Source organism: Rhinopithecus roxellana, chromosome 15 (genome assembly GCF_007565055.1).
Source record: "Rhinopithecus roxellana isolate Shanxi Qingling chromosome 15, ASM756505v1, whole genome shotgun sequence".
In the NCBI taxonomy this organism is placed as follows: Eukaryota; Metazoa; Chordata; class Mammalia; order Primates; family Cercopithecidae; genus Rhinopithecus; species Rhinopithecus roxellana.
In genome coordinates this window covers 6086936-6109708 of record NC_044563.1, presented here as the reverse complement: position 1 = coordinate 6109708, position 22773 = coordinate 6086936, and the positions used below count along the sequence as shown (strand labels likewise).

Below are 22773 nucleotides of genomic sequence, written 5' to 3'. Positions count from 1 at the left end.
GGGTCTCACTCTGCCACCCAGGCTGGAGTACAGTGGTGTGATCTCAGCTCCCTGCAGCCTCGACCTCTCTGGGCTTAGGTGATCCTCCCACCTCAGCCATCCCAGTAGCTAGGACTGCAGGCACTCACCACCACACCTGGCTAATTTTTTTTTTTTTTTTTTTTTTTGAGACGGTGTCTCACTCTGTTGCCCAGGCTGGAGTGCAGTGGCACGACCTTGGCTCACTGCAACCTCCGCCTCCCAGGTTCAAGTGATCCTTCTGCCTCAGCCCCGCTAGTAGCTGGGATTACAGGTACGTGCCATTATGCCCGGCTCATTTTTGTATTTTTAGTAGAGGTGGGGTTTCGCCTTGTTGGCCAGGCTGGTCTCAAACTCCTGTCCTCAGATGATCCACCTGCCTCAGCCTTTCAACGTGCTGGGATTACAGGTGTGAGCCACCGCGCCTGGCCACACCCAGCCTAATTTTAAAAAAACTTTTTTGTAGAGATGGGGTTTCACCATGTTGTCCAGGCAGGTCTTGAACTCCTGAGCTCAAGCAATCCTCCCGCCTCGGCCTCCCAAAGCTCTGTGATTACAGGCGTGAGCCAAATCTAAATTCTGTGCAAATCACTGCATGCAAATTATGCGCTCAAAAAAGAGGGAAATAATCTGGAAAAATACTACTGCTCAGTGAAAACTTCAGTTTTTCCATGACTTATCTTGACAAGCAAATTTTACAAAATAGTTTTTCCTTGGATGTTTCCCAGACATTGCTTCTGAGAATGAACCAGGTTCATGGTACAGGTTCTAGGTTTAAGGTGCAGATGAGGAACCTGAAGAATCTTGTTCCTTCAGCCAGAGCACTGCTGGTGCCAGTTATTGCTACGTGATATTTAAAGGGAGGAGGCGAGCTGGTCGTGGTGACTGTAATCCCAGCACTTTGGGAGGCCGAGGCAGGTGGATCGCATGAGGTGAGGAGTTTGAGACCAGCCTGGCTAACATGGTGAAACCCTGGCTCTACCAAAACAAAACAAAACAAAACAAAAAAAAACTAGGCGTAGTGGTATGTGCCTATAATCCCAGCTACTCAGGAGGCTGAGGCAGGAGAATTGCTTGAATCTGGGAGGCGGTGGTTGCAGCGAGCAGAGGTGGCACCATTGGACTCCAGTCTGGGCGACAGAGTGAGACTCGGTCTCAATAAATAAATAAATTAAATAGGGAGGAGGAGAAACTGTCCCTGCTTCTAATAGATGTGCTGGAACCTTCTACCAGCACGCGAGCCTCCCTGCTACAGGCCCCTCCAGTCATCTCCCAGCTGCTGCCTGGTCTGTGCCCATCTAGAAGCCTCCAGCCAATTCTGAGTTGACCTGGGTCTTCTCTGGCCAGGAGATGTGTGGTTTATGTGGAATCAGCCTTTTGCTCTGTCTCACAATCACTCCCTTACGTTATGCCTCACAGATACACTTTGGGGTATTGGCTTGTCCCCTGATAAATTCCAAGGGGTGGCATTTCCTGAGCCAAAAATCTGGATGGTTTTCCTCTAGGGCATTCTGGGTGGCCACGCAGAGAGGGTGACTGGAGGCCTCAGCCCTGCATTCTCAGTGCAGAGGGCTTCCCACGCGGGGGCCGCTAGAGACCTAGAAGCTCGCTCGCCATGGGAACTGAGGGACTTAGGCTTTCTCTCCATAGGATGGTCAATGGGTGTCAACTTGACTGGGCCATGGGACACCCAGATCGCTGTGTAAACACGATTTCTGGGCATGTCTGTGAGGGTGTCTCCAGAAGAGATTAGCCTTTGAATCCGGTGGACTGAGTCAAGCAGAAGCCCGTCCCCGCAGTGTGGGGGGCCTCATCCAACCCACTGGGGGCCCAAATAGAACACTGGGCCTTCAACATGAATTTGGAGAGGGGAGGGCACAAACATTCAGTCTACAGCAGAAAGGGAAAGGGGAGAGAGTAGAGTTTAATTTTTAAACCCTCCCTGGTAGTGAGAACAATTAATTACAGCAAAGAAGAGAAAGACAAGACTTAAATTTCCAAATCTAAACAGGCTGCCGGGGGTTAGGCAGGGGAAGCACTGGACGCGGGGCCCATGCTGGAAAAACACAGTGATTGTGGCCGCCCCATCGGGGTCCTCTGACCAGGCCCTTTCTATGGGGACCAGTTGCTGCTGGGGGCAGGAGAGGCAGAGGGATCTGGCCCCTGGCCCCTGTTGCACCTTCTGCTTCCTGTGTTTCCTTCTTATTCCTTCTGGGAACAGAGTTTCCAGTGATAAAATGTAACTTAAAGGCAAAGGTACTCCGGTAGGAGAGGGACCAGGGCTTGGTTCAGGCCTGCGTTCTGCGAACAAATTTCTTAATAAAAATAACAGGCCAGGTAAGGCGGCTCACGCTTGTAATTCCAGCACTTTGGGAGACCAAGGTGGGTGAATCACCTGAGGTCAGGAGTTGGTGACCAGCCTCACTAACTAATATGGTGAAACCCCATCTCTACTAAAAATACAAAAATTAGCCGGACATGGGGACGCATGCCTGGAATCCCAGCTACTCGGGAGGCTGAGGCAGGAGAATCACTTGAACCCGGGAGGGGGAGGTTGTGGTGAACCGAGATCGTGCCACTGCACTCCAGCCTGGGCAACAAGAGCAGAACTGTCTCAAAAAAAAAAAAAAAAAAAAAAAAAAAGGAAAGAAAAATAAAAGAAAAAGAGAAAAATAACACCACCACACACCCATGTTCGTATTGTTTTTCACATTTTCACAGTAGCCAAAAGGTACACACAACCCAAGTGCCCATCAGTGGATGAGGGGCAAACAAAATACGATACACCCAAAAGCATGGAAGAGTATTCAGCCTTAAAAAGGAAGGAAATTCCAACATGTGCTACAATATGGATGCATCCTGAGGACATTTGGCTGAGTGAAATGAACCAGACACAGAGCACGAAACCGTGTGATTGCACCTTACGTGAGGTATGTAGGGTAGTCGTATTCACAGAAACAGAAAGTAGAATGGTGGGTGCCATGGCCTGGGGAGAAGGAAATGGAGAGTTGTTTAATGGAGACAGAGTTTCAGTTTTGTAAGATGAAAAGAGTTCTGTGGATAAAATAATGATGACTGTACCTCAGCTATGTGAATGTACTTAATACCACTGAACTGTACCCTTAAAAATGATTGAGGTCAGGCACAGTGGCTCACGCCTGTAATCCTAGCACTTTGGGAGGCAGAGACGGCTGGATCACTTGAGGTTAGGAGTTCTAGACCAGCCTGGCCAACATGGTGAAACCCTTGTCTCTACTAAAAATACAAAAATTAGCCGGGCATGGTGGCAGGCGCCTGTAGTCTCAGCTAGTCGGGAGGCTGAGGTGGGAGAATTGCTTGAACCTGGGGCAGGCGGAGGTTGCAGTGAGCCGAGATCACACCACTGCACTCTAGCCTGGGCAACAAAGTGACACTCCATCTCAAAAAAAAAAAAAAAAGACTGAGATGACAAATTTTACATTATGTGCATTTTCCCACAGTTAAAAACAAAAACAACAACAAAAAAACAGCAGCCAGCTCACTGAGTTTCCACCATGTACCATGCACTGGGCAAGGCTCTGATACAGAACATTGTGATCTGCGTTTACAGATGGGGAAACTGAGGCTCAGAGTGACTTACCCAGGTCCACACAGCCTTAGTGGCAGAGCTAGTGCGATGACTCCTCTGTTGTGTGGCTAAGATGTGAGAGTCACTCCCATGGTGCTGCACGAGCTGCCAGGGCTGTGACTCCAACCTCCTTTGCAGGAGGACACTCTTAGAATCCCATCTAGGACCTCAATTTTTAGCATATTCTGTCCTCTTGTTGCAGAAGATGGGGTCCTTTTATTTTACTCTTTTGGGGGATGGAGTCTCACTCTGTTGGCCAGGCTGGAGTACAGTGGTGTGACCTCAGCTCACTGCAACCTCTGCCCCCCCACATTCAAGTGATTATTGTGTTTTTACAAATACAATAATGTGTTTTTGTGGAGGTGGGGTTAATGTGGAGGTGAGGTTCTGCCACATTGGCCAGGCTGGTCTTGAACTCCTAGCCTCAGGCGATCTGCCCACCTTGGTCTCCCAAAGTGCTGGGATTACAGGCGTGAGCCACCGAGCCCGGCCAGATGAGGTCCTTTTAAATGCCATCCTGGGAGTTTTCTGGCCATTGCATTCTTCTGTGAGTTAAGAGTTGGCTGCTGATTCTGCGGTTCAGTCTTTGCCATCAACTCACTACCGCCATCCTCTCCACCATCCTGGTGGCTACTGTTGCCTCCATGCCACTCAGGTGCAGGAGCAGCTCAGGCCTGTGCACCCTTCCCACCTGTGCACCTCCTCAACACGTGAGCATCTTAGCATTGTGACGCTACAGCAGGCCAGGGTGATCACCACCTCGCTGCTCAGCAGTGGGCACCCGGTGACCCTCTGGCTGGCGAATGAGCCCTTCTTGAGGGGCTACTTCCTAGGCCCATATCTGATACCAGCTGTCTCAGGCTGGGTCCCCTAGAAGCAGACCCTGAGAATATGATTTGAGAATGAGTCCTTTATTTGGGAAGTGATCCCAGGAAACACCAGTTGGGGAGCAGGTGAGATGGGGAGGGGGAGGAAGCCGTAAGGGAGGGTGTACTCATAATCTGGTCACTTCTGCAGGCAACTATGGCTCAATTCTGCTGGGACCCTCCAGGCAACTGTGAGGATGTGCTTCAGTGTTCTCCAACTGAGGTAAGAGAGCTGGGGTATTGATCCACCACTTCTGCCAGTCATGGGATCAGGGAAGCTCCCTGGGATTGCAGGCTTGTGCAGCCAGGGAGTGCCCTCGAGTTAAGGTGCAGGTGCTTACAGCTGGAAGGTTTGGGGGCATGGAGTAGTGGGGGCTGAAGGGAAGTGGATGGGTGTTGTCAATATCTGCAATAAAGTAGAAAAACTACTGTTAAACTTCTTTACATTTAGAGTCCTACTCTTCTGAACCCTTCTCAACTCAGTCATTGACATCCATAATTTTTCAATCCATGCTTTCTGCCATCATGAATGTTGACAGTACAGCATTTCTCAAGAGTGATTGTTTCAGGCTGGGTTCCCAGGAGGCTGATTCTGAGGCAGAGAACATGCAGGAATTTGGTTAGAGGCTGCTCTTGGGATCAACGCCTTTGGAAGAGAATGGAATGGAGGCAAGCAGGATTGGGCTGAGGGAGAAGCTGACCTGGGATGCCAGCCCCCACGGGGAGCTCGGAAGATGAGGTAGCTCTTGCACTTCCATGCCCATCTCTCCTTAGATGCAGGCCATCCTGGGAAGGGAGCGTGTCCTGGGGTGGGCAGCCCACATCAGCTGAGGCCATCCCTGAAGGGGCCTGCCTGCCAATGGCATCGCAGCAGCTGGCAAATGGGTCTCCCATTCCTAAGGGGAAATGCGACTAGTGCAGCAGAGCATTTGCCACAGTCCTCCCCTTTACTGCTTGGATCTACTTCTCCACACCCAGGATGGCCTCTCCCTTTCCTGCCCAGGGACCTTCTCTGGCCACAAGGGAGCAGGCACAACCCAGCTATGCTCAGGAGGTGATGCTGCGGGCAGCGGACAGATAACCCATCAACTTCATTCACTCCTGGGTGAGTTCCACGTGGTTCCTCAGGCGGTCACTGGCAGGAGAGAGCCCTACTCACCCCCAGTGGCGAGACTTACTTGTTAAAGCACTTTCTGGAACTTTCTCCTCCCCTGCCTAGTTCCTCACTTCCTGGAATACCTGCTTGCCCCCAAACCCTTGTTTCAGGGTCTGCTTTTGAGGGAACTCCAACCAAGATGGGCCCAGTGGAGACGAAGAGGCTGAAAATAAAGGAGAGTGTGCAGGGAGGAGCAGGGTCCCCAGGAGGCCTAGGAGGCTGACGGCATTGGGTGTTCAGAGGGAGAGCTGCATTAGGCAGAAGGGGTGATGGTGTCACTTGTGGGGTAAACATGGACACTTCTGGGGGTGGGCTGCAGGAGGACGAGGAAGTTGCTTTCTGATTGCATCTGGTTTCTCTGTGAGGAAGGAGGCGAGGTTATCACTGAGGGTGAGGGTGGCTGAGGAGGAGATGAACAACTTGAGGAGAGTGGAGAAGGCCTCGATGGAGAAGCAGAGAGCAGCCTAGGAAAATGGAGACGCCCTTCCCAAAGGGTTGGGGGTCAGGGGCCTGGTGAACTGTGAGCTTCTGGAACCATCTGCACCACCACAAGACCATCTCCATCAACACTCAGCATCCCTGTGGAGGGGCTGAATGCACAGCGGGTTGGACTAGACGCCTTTCATGGGGTCTGCCCGATTCACCACTTTTTTGTCTCTACCAACCATGCCCTCAGCCTCCACAGGGGTTATTTCTGGTACAACTCTGCTCCCAAGCCCCGGGGTGGTCATTGGATCCAAGTTTACCTAATCCCTCTCCCAGGGAGAGTCTCGTTCTCAATTTCAACTTTGCCCCTGTGATGAGCTGGGCCCTGGGGAAACAGCGGTGGATAAGAGACAAGACCCCTGTCCTCATGGACCATACGGCCCAAGGCGGGTGAGGGACAATAACCAAATAAACAAAGAATCCAAAGAATTGGGGGTCGAGCATAGTGGCTCACACCTGTAATCCCAGCACTTTGGGAGGCTGAAGTGGGTGGATCACTTGAGGTCAGGAGTTCAAGACCAGTCTGGCCAACATGATGAAATCCCGTCTCTACTAAAAATACAAAAATTAGCTGGGCATGGTGGTATACACCTGTAATCCCAGCTACTCGGGAGGCTGAGGCAGGAGAATCGCTTGAATCCGGGAGGCAGAGGTTGCAGTGAGCTGAGATTGCGCCATTGCACTCCAGCCTGGGCGACAGAGCAAGACTCTGTCTCAAAAACAAAAATGAAAACAAAAACAAAGTAACAAAAGAATTAGGGACTGTGACAAGGAGGATGAGAGAAGTAAGCTGGCTGCCGAGATGGTGAATGGCACCTCCCTTAGATGGAGTGGCTGATGTCAAACTCTCCAAGCAGATGACATGGAAGCTGAGACCTAACAGGTGAGAAAGACCTAGTCATGCCAAGGACTTGAGTCAAAGTGTCCCAAGCAGAAGGACGAGTAAATGCAGAGGTGAGAAAGAGCTTGGTGTGTTCTCCTGGGGAGTGCCAGGAGACTGCAGGTGCTGGAGCGTGGTGAGCAAGAAATGAAGTTGGGGAAAAGGCAGAAGCTGGAACACGTGGGAGCCTCTCAGTTTTTGCTAAAGACCTTGGATTTTATTCCAAGTATAACAAGATGCCAGGAGTGACACAGTCCTGTTTTGGGGGTAATGTTTTATTTTTATATAATTCCAAACTTACAGAAAAAAAGACTAGTATGAGAAACTCCTATATACACATTATTCAAATTTGCCAACTATTTACATACTCCCTCTTCACAGTAGTTACAGAGTTGCTGCAAATACTGGATCATTGCTTTTAGGGGAAGACAGGGTCAGGTTCCTGTGAGCCTCTGGCTACAACATTTTCATCAACTGATCAATACATGACCTTTTTTAAAAAAAGTGTGCTTTTGTTTAAAGACACCTTATTGATTGATTATTATTATTATTATTATTATTATTATTATTTTAGGCCTAAGGGCTGCAAGGCGGCTAATTTTTGTAATTTCTCCTTTTTTAGTACATGCACAGAAAGCCTGACAGCCAAGTGTACATGAACATGTACACACACACACACAGGCCAATTTCCAGTGAGGGACAGGCTCCACAGAAGAAGCTGATAGGCGGGGGGATCAAACGCTGCTCCCCTGCTCACTGATCTACTTCTCCAAATACAATATCTTGGGTACCTATGATGGCAACGACATCTGCCAACATGTGTCCCTTAGACATCTTGTCCAAACCAGCCAGATGGGCAAAACCAGGAGCCTTGATCTTGCATCGATAAGGGCGGCTGCTGCCATCAGATACCGGGTATACCCTCAACTCTCCCTTGGGAGCCTCAATGGCAGTATATGTGGCTCCTGGAGGAACTTGGTAGCCCTCAGTATACAACTTAAAGTGATGAATCAGTGACTCCATGGAAGTCTTCATCTCTGCTCGCTTAGGTGGAGACACTTTGGCATCATCAACCTTGATCTCCCCAGGAGGCATCTTGTTTAGACACTGTGCGATAATTCTCAGGGACTGGCGCATCTCCTCCACCTGGCATAGGCACCTATCATAGCAGTCCCCTCGAGAACCAACAGGAACATCAAAGTCAACCTGGTTGTAAACATTATAGGGCTGGGTCTTCCGCAGGTCCCACTGGATGCCTGAGCCCCGAAGCATCACTCCACTAAAGCCATAGTTAAGTGCTGCTTCTGCTGTTACAGCCCCAATGTCAATTGTCCGATTTCGCCAGATCCTATTGTTGGTCAGCATCTCCTCCAACTCATCAAGCCAAAGAGAGACGTTCTTAGAAAACTCATAAATGTCATCCATAAGCCCAAGGGGTAGGTCCTGGTGCAATCTTCCTGGCCGGATATAAGCAGCATGCATTCGGGCTCCAGACAATCGCTCGTAGAACTCAAACATCTTCTCCCTTTCTTCAAACAGCCAGAAGAAAGGGATCATGGCCCCAAGATCCAGGGCATGTGTGGTCACAGCCATGATGTGGTTCAACAGCCATGTGATTTCTCCAAACAGCACTCGGATCCACTGTGCCCGGGGAGGAGGCCGGATGTTTAGCAACTTCTCCACAGCTAGAGAATAGGCCTATTCATTACACATCATGGACACAAAATCTAGCCGGTCAAAGTGTGGAAGGGCCTGAAGATAGGTCTTGTATTCAATGAGCTTCTCAGTGCCTCGGTGCAGGAGCCCAATGTGAGGATCACACTTCCGCACCATCTCCCCATTCAATTCCATCACTAGTCGCAGGACACCATGCACTGCTGGGTGTTGGGGCCCAAAGTTCAGGGTCATGTTCTTCACCATTGTGTCCTTTGGAGGGTTCACATCATTCCAAGGTGGAGGCTTCCAGTGGGGTGTTTCTTTTCTTGGGTACATAACAGCTCCCCCAAACTACTGTGCCCATTCCACATCTGGCTGCCACTGCCCAACACCTTTTCTGATACAGAGCTGAGGGCTAAAGTGGGCTCGGAGGCAATGACGACCAACGTGTCTCAGCAAGAGCGCAGCCATCTTGGGTTCCGTTCGGGACGGAAGTGATTTTTATTATCGTTATTATTTTTTGAGACAGAGTCACTCTGTCGCCCAGGCTGGAGTGCAGTGGCACCATCTTGATCACTGCAACCCCCATCACACAAGACAAGTGATTGTCTTGCCTCAGCCTCCTGAGTAGCTGGGATTACAGGTGCGTGCCCAAAAAAAAAACCCAGCTAATTTTTGTATTTTTAGTAGAGACAAGGTTTCATTCACTATGTTGGCCAGCCTGATCTTAAACTCCCGACCTCAGGTGATCTACCTGCCTCAGCCTCCCAGAGTGCTGGGATTACAGGTGTGAACCCCTGTGCCCGGCCTAAATACACCTTATTTAATACATATTGTTGATCCACTGACATTGACCCCACGTGGCCATGGGGGTCAATGAGTGCTAAAACTCATGCCTGAATGAAGCTTATCTAATGTGGATATTTTCTACCAAAGACACATGTAGCTTTCTTGATCGTGGGAACACTAGACAGCCTCAGCACTGCATGGGGGCCATTTTAAATGGTGAAATCACCAAGAAGAAGCACAAAACTGTGAAAAACGTGACACTAAATAGACCGTGAAAAGGACACTTGTTTACGGATCGGAGAGCTGAAACAGGGAGATGAGTGCTGGCTGCTTCACCTCAGCAGGTGACTTTAGTCTCCGGAGACACCAATTTTTCACCACTTTGTATGCACTGGCTTTCAAATGCCCACAGAAGGGCCCAAGTATTGATTTTGTTACAAATAAATTTAGCTAGAGGTGAACCCACAAATACAGACTCCAATAATTATGAAGATGATTTGAATCATGTGAGGTTATGTTAGAAACACCCCATCTCTGCACCCCCAAGTACTTCAGTGTATATTTCCAAAATGGTTGTTCTCTTACATAATCACTTTGGTAGTTATCAGAATCTGGAAACTCACCAGCAATACAATACTATAATTTGATACATGCTTTTCCCCCAGTCCAGCAGCCAATCCAAGATCACAAGATGCATTTAGTTGTCATGTCTTTTAGTGCCTTTGATTTTGTGGTCTTGACTTGCAGAATGTCCTTCTGTGTGGGTTATCTGGTGTTTCCTTGCGAGTAGATTCAAGTTGTGCATTTGTGGCAAGAATATCCAGGGGTGATGTCTTCTCAGTGCATAAGGAGAGATGTACTGCTGTTGTTTTGCTATTTGTCCTCTATATGCTTCATAGCTTTTCTAGACCTCATTTCCTGCATTACAAGCTTTTTTGTGTGTGTTTGGTTATTTTTTTTAAATAGTAAAATGTTTGAATTTCTTCTCATTTTATTCTGTGTATATTCTATAGCTATTTTATGATTATAATGATTACATTTAACATTAAATTATGTTAAACAATTATGTTAAACATTTAACATAATTTAACATAATTAACATTTAACATTAACAATGATTACATGAAAATGATTACATTTAACATCTGTATTAGTTCGTTCTCACGCTGCTAACAAAGACATACCCAAGACTGGGTAATTTATAAAGGAAAGAGGCTTAATTGACTCACACTTCACCATGGCTGGGAGGCCTCAGGAAACTTACAGTCATGGGTGGAAGGGGAAGCAAACATGTCCTTCTTCACGTGTTGGCAGCAAGGAGAAGTGCTGAGCAAAAGGGGGAAAGGCCCCTTATAAAACTGTCAGATCTCGTGAGAACTCACTCACTATCATGAGAACAGCAACTTGGAGGTAACCATCCCCATGGGTGGTTACTTTCCACCAGGTCCCTCCCATGACAAATGGGGATTGTAGGAACTACAATTCAAGATGATATTTGGGTAGGGACACAGCCAAACTGTATCAACATCCTAAAGTTATAACACTTTGGTTTGAATTTATACCAAGTCAACTTCAGTATCATATAAAAACTCTGCTCTTTTACAGCGCCATCTCTTTTTCTTGTGGTTGTTGATGTCATAAAATTGTATCTTTATACATTCTATGCCCCAAAGCTTAAACTGACAATAATTTTTAAAAAGTTAGTGTCTTAAATATATAGCAAACAAAATGTGTAGTTACAAACCAGTTACAGTAATACTAGCTTTAGATTAGTTCTTGGTTTAATCAATTAATTATTGTACTGATTTTTATTTTATTTATTTATTATTTATTTATTTATTTTGAGACAGAGTCTGTCTCACTCTTGTTGCCCAAGCTGGAGAGCAGTGGCCCGATCTCGGCTCATAGAAACCTCTGCCTCCCAGGTTCAAGTGATTCTCCTGCGTTAGCCTCCCGAGTACCTGGGATTACAGGCACCCACCACCATGCCCAGCTAAATTTTGTATTTTTAGTAGAGACAGGGTTTCACCATGTTGGCCAGGCTGGTCTTGAACTCCTGACCTCAGGTGATTTGCCTGCCTTGGCCTCCAAAAGTGCTGAGATTACAGATGTGAGTCACTGCACCGGGCCAATACTGATTGTTTTTTGAAGTGTAATAGTCTTTTAAATTCTGTAGAAAACCAAAAGTAGAGTTACAATAGTACTAGCTTTTATAATTGCTCATAGATTTGCCTCTATTGAGATCTTTACTTCATACAGTTTCAAGTCACTGTCTAGTGTCCTTTCGTTTCACCTGCAGGACTCCCTTAAGCGTATCTTGCAGAGCAGGTTTACTGGTTATCAACTCCTTGAGTTTTCTTCTTCACTTTTTTTTCTTTTTCTTTCTTCTTTTTGTTTAGAGACAGGGCCTCGCTCTGTCACCCAGGCTGGAGTACAGTGGCGTAATCACAGCTCACTATAACCTCAACCTCCTGGGCTCAAGAAATCCTCCCACCTTAGCCTTCTGAGTAGCTAGGATTACAGACATGCATCACAACGCATGGCCTTTAATTTTGTAGAGATAGGGTCTCACTATGTTGCCCACGCTGGTCTCGAAATCCTGGACTCAAGTCATCTTCCTTCTTTGTCCTCCAAAGTATTGGGATTATAGGTATGAGCTATTGTAACTGGCCTCTTTTGCTTTTCTTATATTTTTCTTTTATCTTCTTAAAAATATTATTTATGGGCTTGGTGTAGTGGCTCATGCCTGTAATCCTAACACTTTGAGAGGCCAGGTGGGCAGATTGCTTGAGCTCAGGAGTTAGAGACCAGCCTGGACAACATGGCAAAACCCCACTCTACAAAAAAGAAAAAAAAATTAGCTGGGCTTGGCACATGTCTGTAGTCCCAGCTGTAGTCCTCAGGAGGCTGAGATTGGAGGATCGCTTGAGCCCAGTAGGTTGAGGCTATAGTGAGCTATGATCATGCCGCTCCACTCCAACCTGGGTGACAGAGCAAGACCTTGTCTCAAAAATTTTTATATTATTGATTCCTTTCTTTTATAAACCCTTATCTTGAGGGCTGACTTTAAATAGATCACAGTGAGGGAGTTGCTCGGCTATGTACAAAATCCTGACCCACAAGCAGGTTGTCTATGAATGGTTTAGTACCAGGTTCTCCGTGAATGTGCACTCCATGATGGGCAGGTGAGGACAGCCCATTTCTGGCCATGCCCCATTTCATAGGATGAGGAGTTCACTGTACTGGACTTGGGTCCCAGCACCAGATGAGGCACTGGCAGCATGACAGAGGACCAGCTATCTGAGGCCAACCAAGGTTCTGCAGTACTATCACATTATTCTGCCTGGGTAAAATTTTGATTTAGAGGCATGCAGTCATAATCCCACAGATGGAAGCTTCACTGCATTGGCTCTTCAGCTGAGCATGTATTCTTCACTTTTGAAAGAGTTTTACCGAATATAGGATTCTTGGTAGACAGATTTTTTTTGTTTTTGCTTTATTTTATTTTATTTTTTACTTTTTTTGAGACGGAGTCTCACTCTGTCGCTAGGTTGGAATGCAATAGTGTGATCTCACCTCACTGCAACCTCCGCCTCCTGGGTTCAAGTGATTCTCCTGCCTCAGCCTCCCAAGTAGCTGTGATTACAGGTGCGCACCACTGTGCCCTGCTGATTCTTGTATTTTTAGTAGAGATGGCGTTTCACCATATTGGCCAGGATGTGGTCTCGATCTCTTGACCTCATGATCCACCCACCTTAGCCTCCCAAAGTGCTGGGATTACAGGCGTGAGCCACCACGCCCGGCTGTTTTTTTCTTTTGTTTGAAAATGTCTTGGGAGGTCGAGGCAGGTAGATCACAAGGTCAGGAGATCAAGACCATCCTGGCTAACACGGTAAAACCCTATCTTTACTAAAAATACAAAAAATTAGCCGGGCGTGGTGGCGGGTGCCTGTAGTCCCAGCTACTTGGGAGGCTGAGGCAGAAGAATGGCATGAACCCAGGAGGCGGAGCTTGCAGTGAGCCGAGATCGTGCCACTGCACTCCAACCTGGGTCACAGAGCGAGACTCCATCTCAAAAAAAAAAAAAGTTTAATTATTATTATTATTATTTGAGAAGGAGTTTTGCTCTTGTTTTGCCCAGGCTGGAGTGTAATGGTGCGATCTCGACTCACTGCAACGTCTACCTCCCAGGTTCAAGTGATCCTCCTGGCTCAGCCTCCTGAGTAGCTGGGATTACAGGCATGCTCCACCACCGCTGCTAATTTTCTATTTTTAGTAGAGATGGAGTTTCTCCATGTTGGTCAGGCTTGTCTCAAACTCCTGACCTCAGGTGATCCACCTGCCTTGGCCTCTCAAAATGCTGGAATTACAGGCGTGAGCCGCCGTGCCTGGCCTCAAAAGTTTAACTATAATGTGTCTTGGTGTGACTCCCTCTTAGTTTTAATAATTTGATTTTTTTACTTTTTTGAGATGGAGTCTTGCTCTGTCACCCAGGCTGGAAGGCAGTGGCACTATCTTGGCTCACTGCAACCTCCACCTACTGGTGATTCTTCTGCCTCCGCCTCCCGAGTAGCTGGGACTGCAGGCACATGTCTCCACACCTGGCTAATTTTTGTATTTTTAGTAAAGATGGGGTTTCACCATGTTGTCCAAGGTGGTCGTGAACTCCTGACTTCAGGTGATCCACCCACCTCGGGCTCCCAAAGTGCCGGGATTACAGGTGTCAGCCGCTGCATCCGGCCAATTGAATTTAATTTTTGAGACAGGGTCTTATTCTGCCCCCTAGGCTGGAGTGCAGTGGCACAATCATAGCTCACTGTAGCTTCAACCTCCTGGGCTCAAGCAGTCCTCTCACCTCAGCTTCCCAAGTAGCTGGGACTATACGTGTGTGCCATCTACATCTGCCTACTTTTTGTAGAAACAAGGTCTCACTATGTTGCCCAAGCTGGTCTCAAACTCTGCAGCTCAGGTGATTCTTCTTTTGCCTCACCCTCCCAAAAGCATGAGCACTACACCCACCTGATTCTCTCTTTGGAAACAGATTCTCACTTTATCATCCAGGCTAGAGTGCAGTGGCGTTGAGAGGTGGCAACGTGCTAGCAGCCCTCGCTCTCGGCGCCTCCGCGGCCTGGGCGTCCACTCTGGCAGAGCTTGAGGAGCCCTTCAGCCCACCACGGCACTGTGGGAGCCCCTCCCTGGGCTGGCCGAGGCCGGAACCGCCTCCCTCTGCTTGCGGGGAGGTGTGGAGGGAGAAGCGCGGGGGGAACCGGGGCTGCGAGCGGCGCTCGTAGGCCAGCGCGAGTTCCAGCGGGCGCGAGTCCCGCACACGGAGCGGCCGGCCGGGGTCGCCGGCCCAGGGCAGTAATGGGCTTAGCACCCGGGCCAGCAACTGCAGAGGATGCCGGCGGGCCGGCACTGTGCTCGAGTTCTGACGGGCCTCAGCTGCCTCCCCGCGGGGCAAGGCTCGGGACCTGCAGCCCGCCATGACCGAGACCGCCCCCACCACGGTGGACTCCCCAGCCGCCCGAGCCTCCCCGACGGGCGCCGCCCGCTGCTCCACGGGCCCAAGGGCTGAAGAGCGCTGGCACGACTCGGGACTGGCAGGCAGCTCCGTCTATTGTCCTTGTGTAAAATCTTCTAGGTGAAGCCAGCTGGGCTTCTAAGTCTAATGGGGACTTGGGGAACTTTTATGTCTAGCTAAGGGATTGTAAACGCACCAATCAGCACTCTGTGTCTAGCTCAGGGTTTGTAAATACACCAATCAGCACTCTGTCAAAAATGGACCAATCAGCTCTTTGTAAAATGGGCCAATCAGCACGCTGTAAAATGGACCAATCAGCTCTCTGTAAAATGGACCAATCAGCAGGATGTGGGTGGGGCCAGATAAGGGACTAAAAGCTGGTGGGGCGGGGTTTATTTTTGGGCACCTTGCAGTGACTTTTTATGCTGTTGATTGTAGCTACTGCTGTTTTCTTGGGTCAAGACTACGTTTATGAGTTGTGACACTCATTGCAGAAGTGTGTGGCTTCGTTTTTGAAGCCAGTGACAACAAGACCCCCCGCCCCCCGGGAAGAATGAATAATTCCAGACGCGCTGCTCTTAAGAGCTGCAACACCAGGGAGGTCTGTAGCTTTACTCTGGTCAGCGAGACCACGAACCTGTCAGAGGAAAGAGGCTCCAGACCTGTCTGAACGTCTGAAGGAAGAAACTCCGGACTACCATCTGTAAGAATTGTATTACTCATTGGAAGGGTCTGTGGCTTCAGTTTTGAAGTCAGCGAGACTAAGAACCCACCAATTGTGGACACAGCGTGATCATAGCTTGCTGAAGCAGTTAACTCCTGGGCTCAGGTGATTCTCCCACCTCAACCTCCCAAGTAACTAAGCTAGGATTACAGGGATGCACCACAATGCACACTTAATTTTTTATTTGTTTTTTTAGAGATGGGGTTTTGCCATGTTGCCTAAACTTGTCTCGCACTCCTGGGTTCAAGCCGTCCTCCTCCCTGCTTATGCTTCTTTCTCTTCTCTTTCTGTGACTCCCACAGTGCCTGTGTTGGTCTACTTGATGGTATCTCAAGATCCCTTAAGCTCTGTTCATTTTTCTTCAGGCTTTTTTCTGTTCTTTAGATTTGATCATTTCTGTTGTTCTATGTTCAAGTTCATTGATTCTTCTGCCTGTTTAAATCTGCCTTCAAATTTGCCCTCTAGTTATTTTTCATTTCAGTTGTTTTTCAGCTCTGGAAATTATTTTGGTTTCTTTTAGATTTTATTTTATTTTATTTTATTTATTTATTTATTTTTTTTGAGACGGAGTGATCCTGACCTCGTGATCCGCCCGTCTCGGCCTCCCAAAGTGCTGGGTTTACAGGCTTGAGCCACCGCGCCCGGCCTTTAGATTTTATTTTTGCTGATATTTCCGTTTTGTTTATATATCTTTCTCTTGACTTACTCCATATCCCCCTGTAGTTTTCTGAGCATCGTTAAGACAGTTGCTTTAAAGCCTTTTTCTAGTACACTTGCCAAAACTCTTTCAGGGACAGTTTATTTGTGGTTTTCTTTAACCTTCGAATAGGCTATGTTTTCTGTTTGTGTGGTTTGTGTTTTGTTAAACATTGGACAATTGAATTTCATAATTGTAACTCTGGAAATCATACTCTCTCGCTTATCCAGGGTTTATTGGTTTTTGTTACTTTTGTATTTTGTTTATTTGATGTAGCCTGTGTCAAGAATCAGGCCGGGGTGTAAACTTAAGGTTTTCTCAGATATCTTCCGAGCCTTGGGTATGTGTGATCACTTACTCATTTTCTCATGTGCAGTTTAAAAATAAATGTTCTAGGCCAGGCGCGGTGGCTCAGTCCTGTAATCCTAGCACTTTGGGAGGCGGAGGCTGGTGGATCACGAGGTCAAGAGATCAAGACCATCTTGGCCAACATGGTTAAATCCCATTTCTACTAAAAATACAAAAATAAAATTTTCTGGGCGTGGTGGCTTGAGCCTGTAGTCCCGCCTACTGGGGAGGCTGAGGGAGAATCGCTTGAACCTGGGAGGCAGAGGTTGCAGTGAGACGAGACTGCACCAGTGCACTCCAGTCTGACAACAGAGTGAGACTACGTCTCAAAAAATAAAGAAGTGTTGAAGAAAGTTACAGTGTTTAATGTCTGGCTCCCAAAGGGGAATAAAAAGAAAAATGAAGGTGGGAGGGAGAGAGCATTAGCCCTTTAAATCCCCTGGAAGTCATTTCAGCCAGAGGGGGCGGAGCTTGCAACAACTGGAGGAGATGCAGCAATAGTGGCCTCCTGCGCTTCTGATGAGGAGCACCACTGTGGGCCAGGCACCGTGGCTCATGCGTGTAATCATAGCACTTTGGAGGGTTGAGGCGGGTGGATCACTTGAGGTCGGGAGTTTGAGACTAACCTGGCCTACGTGGGGAAACCACATCGCTAATAAAAATTTAAAACTAGCAGGGTATGGTGGTGCACGCCTGTAGTCCTAGCTACTCAGGAGGCTGAGGTAGAATCGCTTGAACCTGGGAGTTGGAGGTTGCAGTGAGCCGAGATCACACCATTGCACTCCAGGTTGGGCGACAGAGTAAGACTCCCTCTCAAAAAGAAGCACCTCTGAGATCAGAAGCAGCACTCAGCAGTGAGAGCATAGATCTGTGATCATTGGAGGATGGGACCCTTTTTGCTCACCCTGGCTCCTGCAAGCTGTGTGCAGGATGCTCCAGAAATACGTGCACAGCTGCATGCCATGGGGGTCAGGGATGGGTAGTAGCCATTGTGCTAAGAACTAAGATGGACTGAAATTAACTGTAATTTACCAGTCCAAGCCTTCACCTTGGAAGTCACAAGCCTTTAATAGACTCCAGAGTTCTAAAATAGTTACACCAGACAGATTATGCCATGCAATTGTTGTCTAGGTGGGGACACAGATTCCTGGTGCTTCCTGCCATGCCATCTTCCCAGATTCCTCTCTGAATAGGTGACTTACAAATTTTTTTTTCTAGTCAATGTCTTATTTCATTTTCTTAAGTGTCTTTTACAGAGCAAAAATTTTGATGAAAACACTTTGATAAGGTCTATTTCATCAATTTTTTCCTTTAGAGACCATGATTTTGGCGTCATAGTTGTATTCTTTTCCTAAGCCGTATCATTTTCTCTTCACGTTTTCTTTTTGCTCTGACGCCCAGGCTGGAATGCAGTGATGTGATCTTGGCTCAGTGCAACCTCCACCTCCCGAGTTCAAGCTATCCTCCTGCCTCAGCCTCTGAGTACCTGGGATTACAGGCGTGTGCCACCATGCCTGGCCAATTTTTGTATTCGTGGAGATGGGGTTTCACCGTATTGACCAGGCTGGTCTTGAACTCTTGACCTCAAGTGATCTGCCCACCTTGGCCTCCCAAAGTGCTGAGATTACAGGTGTGGGCCACTGCGCCCAGCCTCTTATGTTTTCTTCTAAGAGTTTCATCGTTTTGCATTTAAGTCTGTGCTGCGTATTTGGTTAATACTTATATAAAGCTTATGGTATACACTGAGGATCTTTGTCGTCTTCCTTTTTTTGCATACTGATGTCCAGTTGTTGCGGCACTATCTGTTGAAAGATTATCCTTTTTTTTTTTTTTTTTTTTTTTTTTTTTGAGACGGAGTCTCACTCTGTCACCCAGCTGGAGTGCAGTGGTGCGATCTCAGCTCACTGCAAGCTCTGCCTCCCGGGTTCACGCCATTCTCCTGCCTCAGCCTTCCAAGTAGCTGGTACTATAGGCGCCTGCCACCACACCTGGCTAATTTTTTGTATTTTATTATTATTATTATTATTTTTTAGTGGAGACGGAGTTTCACCATGTTAGCCAGGATAGTCACAATCTCCTGACCTCGTCATCCGCCCACCTTGGCCTCCCAAAGTACTGGGATTACAGGCGTGAGCCACCGCGCCCGGGATAGAATTGTCATGTTAACTATGTGTGCGTGTGTGTGTGTGTGTGTGTGTGTATCTCAAGTATTCCAAACCATGAACACAGTATGTCTGTCTATTATTTGGGTCTTGTTTGATTTATTTCATCAGCATTTTGTAGTTTGCAGCTTTCAATCCTATATATGCTTCGTTAGATTTAAACCTAAGTATTAAGACTTTTGGGAGCTCTGGGACTGGTTTTGTCATTGTTTTCCATTACTAGTGATCCCTGAGGGAGAGGAAGCAAATGAGATGAGCCCTAACGATTGCCCTATTTTACTGTCAGAAGAGTTTGCAGCCTGCAGCACAAAGAAGGAAGAGCTGAGGAGCAGCCCGGCAGCTTTCCTGAAGCGAGGAGATGGAGCTGGACGTCTGGGAGGCCTAGACTGGAATTCACAGGTCAAAGTTCTAGAAAGAAAAGAGTGCAGGTTGGGGAGAGAAATTGAGATTGCACCCAGAAGATTTAGAGTCGTAATTAATCTGAGTACCAATCAGTGCATACCTGTGAGGAAAATGCTGAGGCTGGGGAAGGAACCACCCAAAAGGATCAGTGGAAACCATCAGATCAGCTCATGTAGGGCCAGGAATAGTTTTTCTTTGCCAACATCAGAGTGGAAACCTTGTGGGATATTGAATAAAGTACTCAGAAGGGTTCTGCCTCAGCAGTGGGGAAAATTAGCCCCAGACTAAATGTCACTCTGGTTCTGCCTAACGAAACAAGACCAGAAACAGTCAAACTTTTTTCAAAGGATTTAACTGTGTCCCAGAACAAAATTCAAAATAGTTTATATGAATACAAAAATGTCACACAAAATAATTTTCAAAACTAGCACAAATGATGTATTGCAGCCAATAAAAAGTCGACAGGCATGCAAAGAAGCAAGAAACTGGGAGCCATCATGAAGAGAAAATTTCAAGTAAATTGAAACTAGAAATGAGCCAGAAATGACACAGATGACAGTATTAATAGACAAGGACATTAAAATAGTTATAGGCTGGGCACCGTGGCTCACACCTGTAATCCCAGCACTTTGGGAGGCCAAGGCGGGTGGATCACAAGATCAAGAGATTGAGACCATCCTGGCCAACATGGTGAAACCCGATCTCTACTAAAAATACAAAAATTAACTGGTGGTGGTGGTGCACGCCTACAGTCCCAGCTACTCAGGAGACTGAGGCAGGAGAATTGCTTGATCCTGGAAGGCAGAGGTGGCAGTGAGCCGAGATGGTGCCACTGCACTCCAGCCTGGCAACAGCGAGACTGTCTCAAAAAAAAAGTTGTAACTATTCCGTATGATAAGGAAAGTAAAGGAAAAATTAAGAATGTTAAGTAGAGACACAGAAATATTTTAAATACCCAAGGTGAACTTCCAGATATTAAAATTAAAATGAGATGAAACATTGAATAGGAATAAAAGCAGATAAGACGTGGCAGAAGAAAAAGGGAACTAAGATGTCGAAGTGCTTCAGGCAGAAGGAAAATGATGTCAGAAAAGCTGGAAATACACAAAGGTGAATGCAGATCACTGGAAATGGAAACTACATGGATAAATACACATTTAATTATTTCTTTACACTTAAGTAATTTTTTTACTTTGTAAATTGGCAATTTATAATTGTATAGATTTGTGAAGTAGAAAGTGATATGATTTATGAATGCAATGTGGAAAAATTAAGCTAGTTAGCATATGCATCACTTCAAATACTTAACTTTTTTTGTGGTGAGAACATTTAATGTTTTGCTCTCAGCAGTTTTGAAATGTACAATATTCTATTAAATATATTCACCATGCTGTGTAATAGAACTAAGAAAACCCCATATTCCTCTTCTGAGATTTTGTACACTTCCTCTCCCCATTCTCCACAGTCCCAGCCTCTGTAACCACCCTCTTTGCTTCTATGAGTTCAACTGTTTTAGATTCCACATATAAGTGAGAACATGTGGTATTTGTCTTTCCATGTCTAGCTTATTTCACTTAGCATAATGTTCTCCAGTTCTATTCATATTGTCACAAATAACACAATTTCCTTCTTTTGAATGACTGAATAGTATTCCACAGTATATACATATCACATTTTCTTTGTTCATCTGTTGATGGACAGTTAGGGTAATTTCTTTTCTTTTCTTTCTTTCTTTTTTTTTGAGAGAGTTTTGCTCTGTCACTCAGGCTGGAGTGCGGTAGTACAATCTCAGCTCACTGCAACCTCTGCCTCCTGGGTTCAAGCAATTCTCATGCCTTAGCTTCCTCAGTAGCTGGGATTACAGATGTGCGCCACCACACCCAGCTAATTTTTTTTGTATTTTAGTGGAGACAAGGTTTCACTATGTTGCTCGGGCTGGTCTCGAACTCCTGAGCTCAGGCAATATGCTCGTCTCGGCCTCCCAGAGTGCTGGGATTAAAGGTGTGAGCCACCACGCCAGGCCAGGGTGATTTCATAAACTATTGTGAATAGTGCTGCAACGAACATGTATGTGCAGACATCCCTTCAATAAACTTTCAGATCATCTGGGTAGATACCCAGAAGGCATTGCTAGATTAGGTAATTGTTTAAGCAAAAATAAGAATTTGCTGTGGAGTTCGTATAAAAGTAAATGCATGACAGTAGCCTAAAGACTGGAAAGAAAGAAATGGAAATTCCCTATTGTAAGTTTTGAGACAGTGTCTCACTTGTTGCACAGGCTGGCACAATCATAGCTCACTGCAGCTTTGACCTCCCAGGCTCAAGCAATCTTCTTTCCTCAGCCTCCCAAGTAGCTGGGACTACCGGTGTGCACCACCATGCCCAGCTATTTTTGTATTTTTTGTAGAGATGTGGTTTTGCCACATTGCCCAGTCTGGTCTTGAATTTCTGGGATCAAGCGATCCGTTTGGCCTCTCAGAGCACTGGGATTACAGGCACATATTAGTCTGTTCTCACACTGCTATCAAGATCTACCTGAGACTGTAATTTCTGAAGAAAAGAGGTTTAGTTGACTCACAGTTTCACAGGCTGTACCGAAAGCATGGCTGGGGAGGCCTCAGGAAATTTACAATCATGGTGGAAGGGCAAATGGGAAGCAAGCATGTCTTCACCTGGCAGGATAGTGAGCAAAGGGAAATGCTACGTGCTTTCAAGCAACCAGATCTTGTGAGAACCCACTATCATGAGAACAACAAGGCAGAAATCTGCCCCCATGATCCAATCACCTACCACCAGGTCCCTCCCTCAACACTGGGGATTACAATTCAACATGAGATTTGGGTGGAGACACAGAGCCAAACTATAGGAAGGCATGAAACACTGCACCCAGCCTATTGTAAGTTTTTTATACTATACATGAAGTGGCATGATAGCACTTAAAGGTAGACTTTGATAAGTTAAAGATGTGTGGTATAAAGCAACCACTGAAACACGAATCCAAAGAGTTTCAGCTAAAAAGCCAACAAAGGAGATTAAATAGAATCTTTTTTTTTTTTTTTTTTTTTTTGAGATGGAGTCTCGCTCTGTCGCCCAGGCTGGAGTGCAGCCGGATCTCAGCTCACTGCAAGCTCCGCCTCCCGGGTTTACGCCATTCTCCTGCCTCAGCCTCCCTAGTAGCTGGGACTACAGGCGCCCGCCACCACGCCCGGCTAGTTTTTTGTATTTTTTTAGTAGAGACGGGGTTTCACCGTGTTAGGCAGGATGGTCTCGATCTCCTGACCTCGTGATCCGCCCGTCTCGGCCTCCCAAAGTGCTGGGATTACAGGCTTGAGCCACCGCGCCCGGCGATTAAATAGAATCTTAAGAAATAATGCCAGAAAAGCTCACTGGGCGAGGTGACTGATGCCTGTAATCCCAGCACTTTCGGAGGTCGAGGCAGGCAGATCACTTGAGCTCAGGAG

The 22773-nt window shown here is 46.9% G+C and overlaps 1 protein-coding gene across 1 annotated transcript; it reads right to left on the bottom strand.

Annotated features, from left to right (window-relative positions):
- Positions 1–7585: 7585 nt before the first annotated feature.
- On the bottom strand, positions 7586–9057 carry LOC104664715 (NADH dehydrogenase [ubiquinone] iron-sulfur protein 2, mitochondrial-like). The gene is given in 1 exon segment (XM_010366308.2): positions 7586–9057. A coding segment is annotated over 1 exon segment (1239 nt). The 5' UTR covers positions 9006–9057; the 3' UTR covers positions 7586–7766.
- Between the last annotated feature and the right edge of the window lie 13716 nt (positions 9058–22773).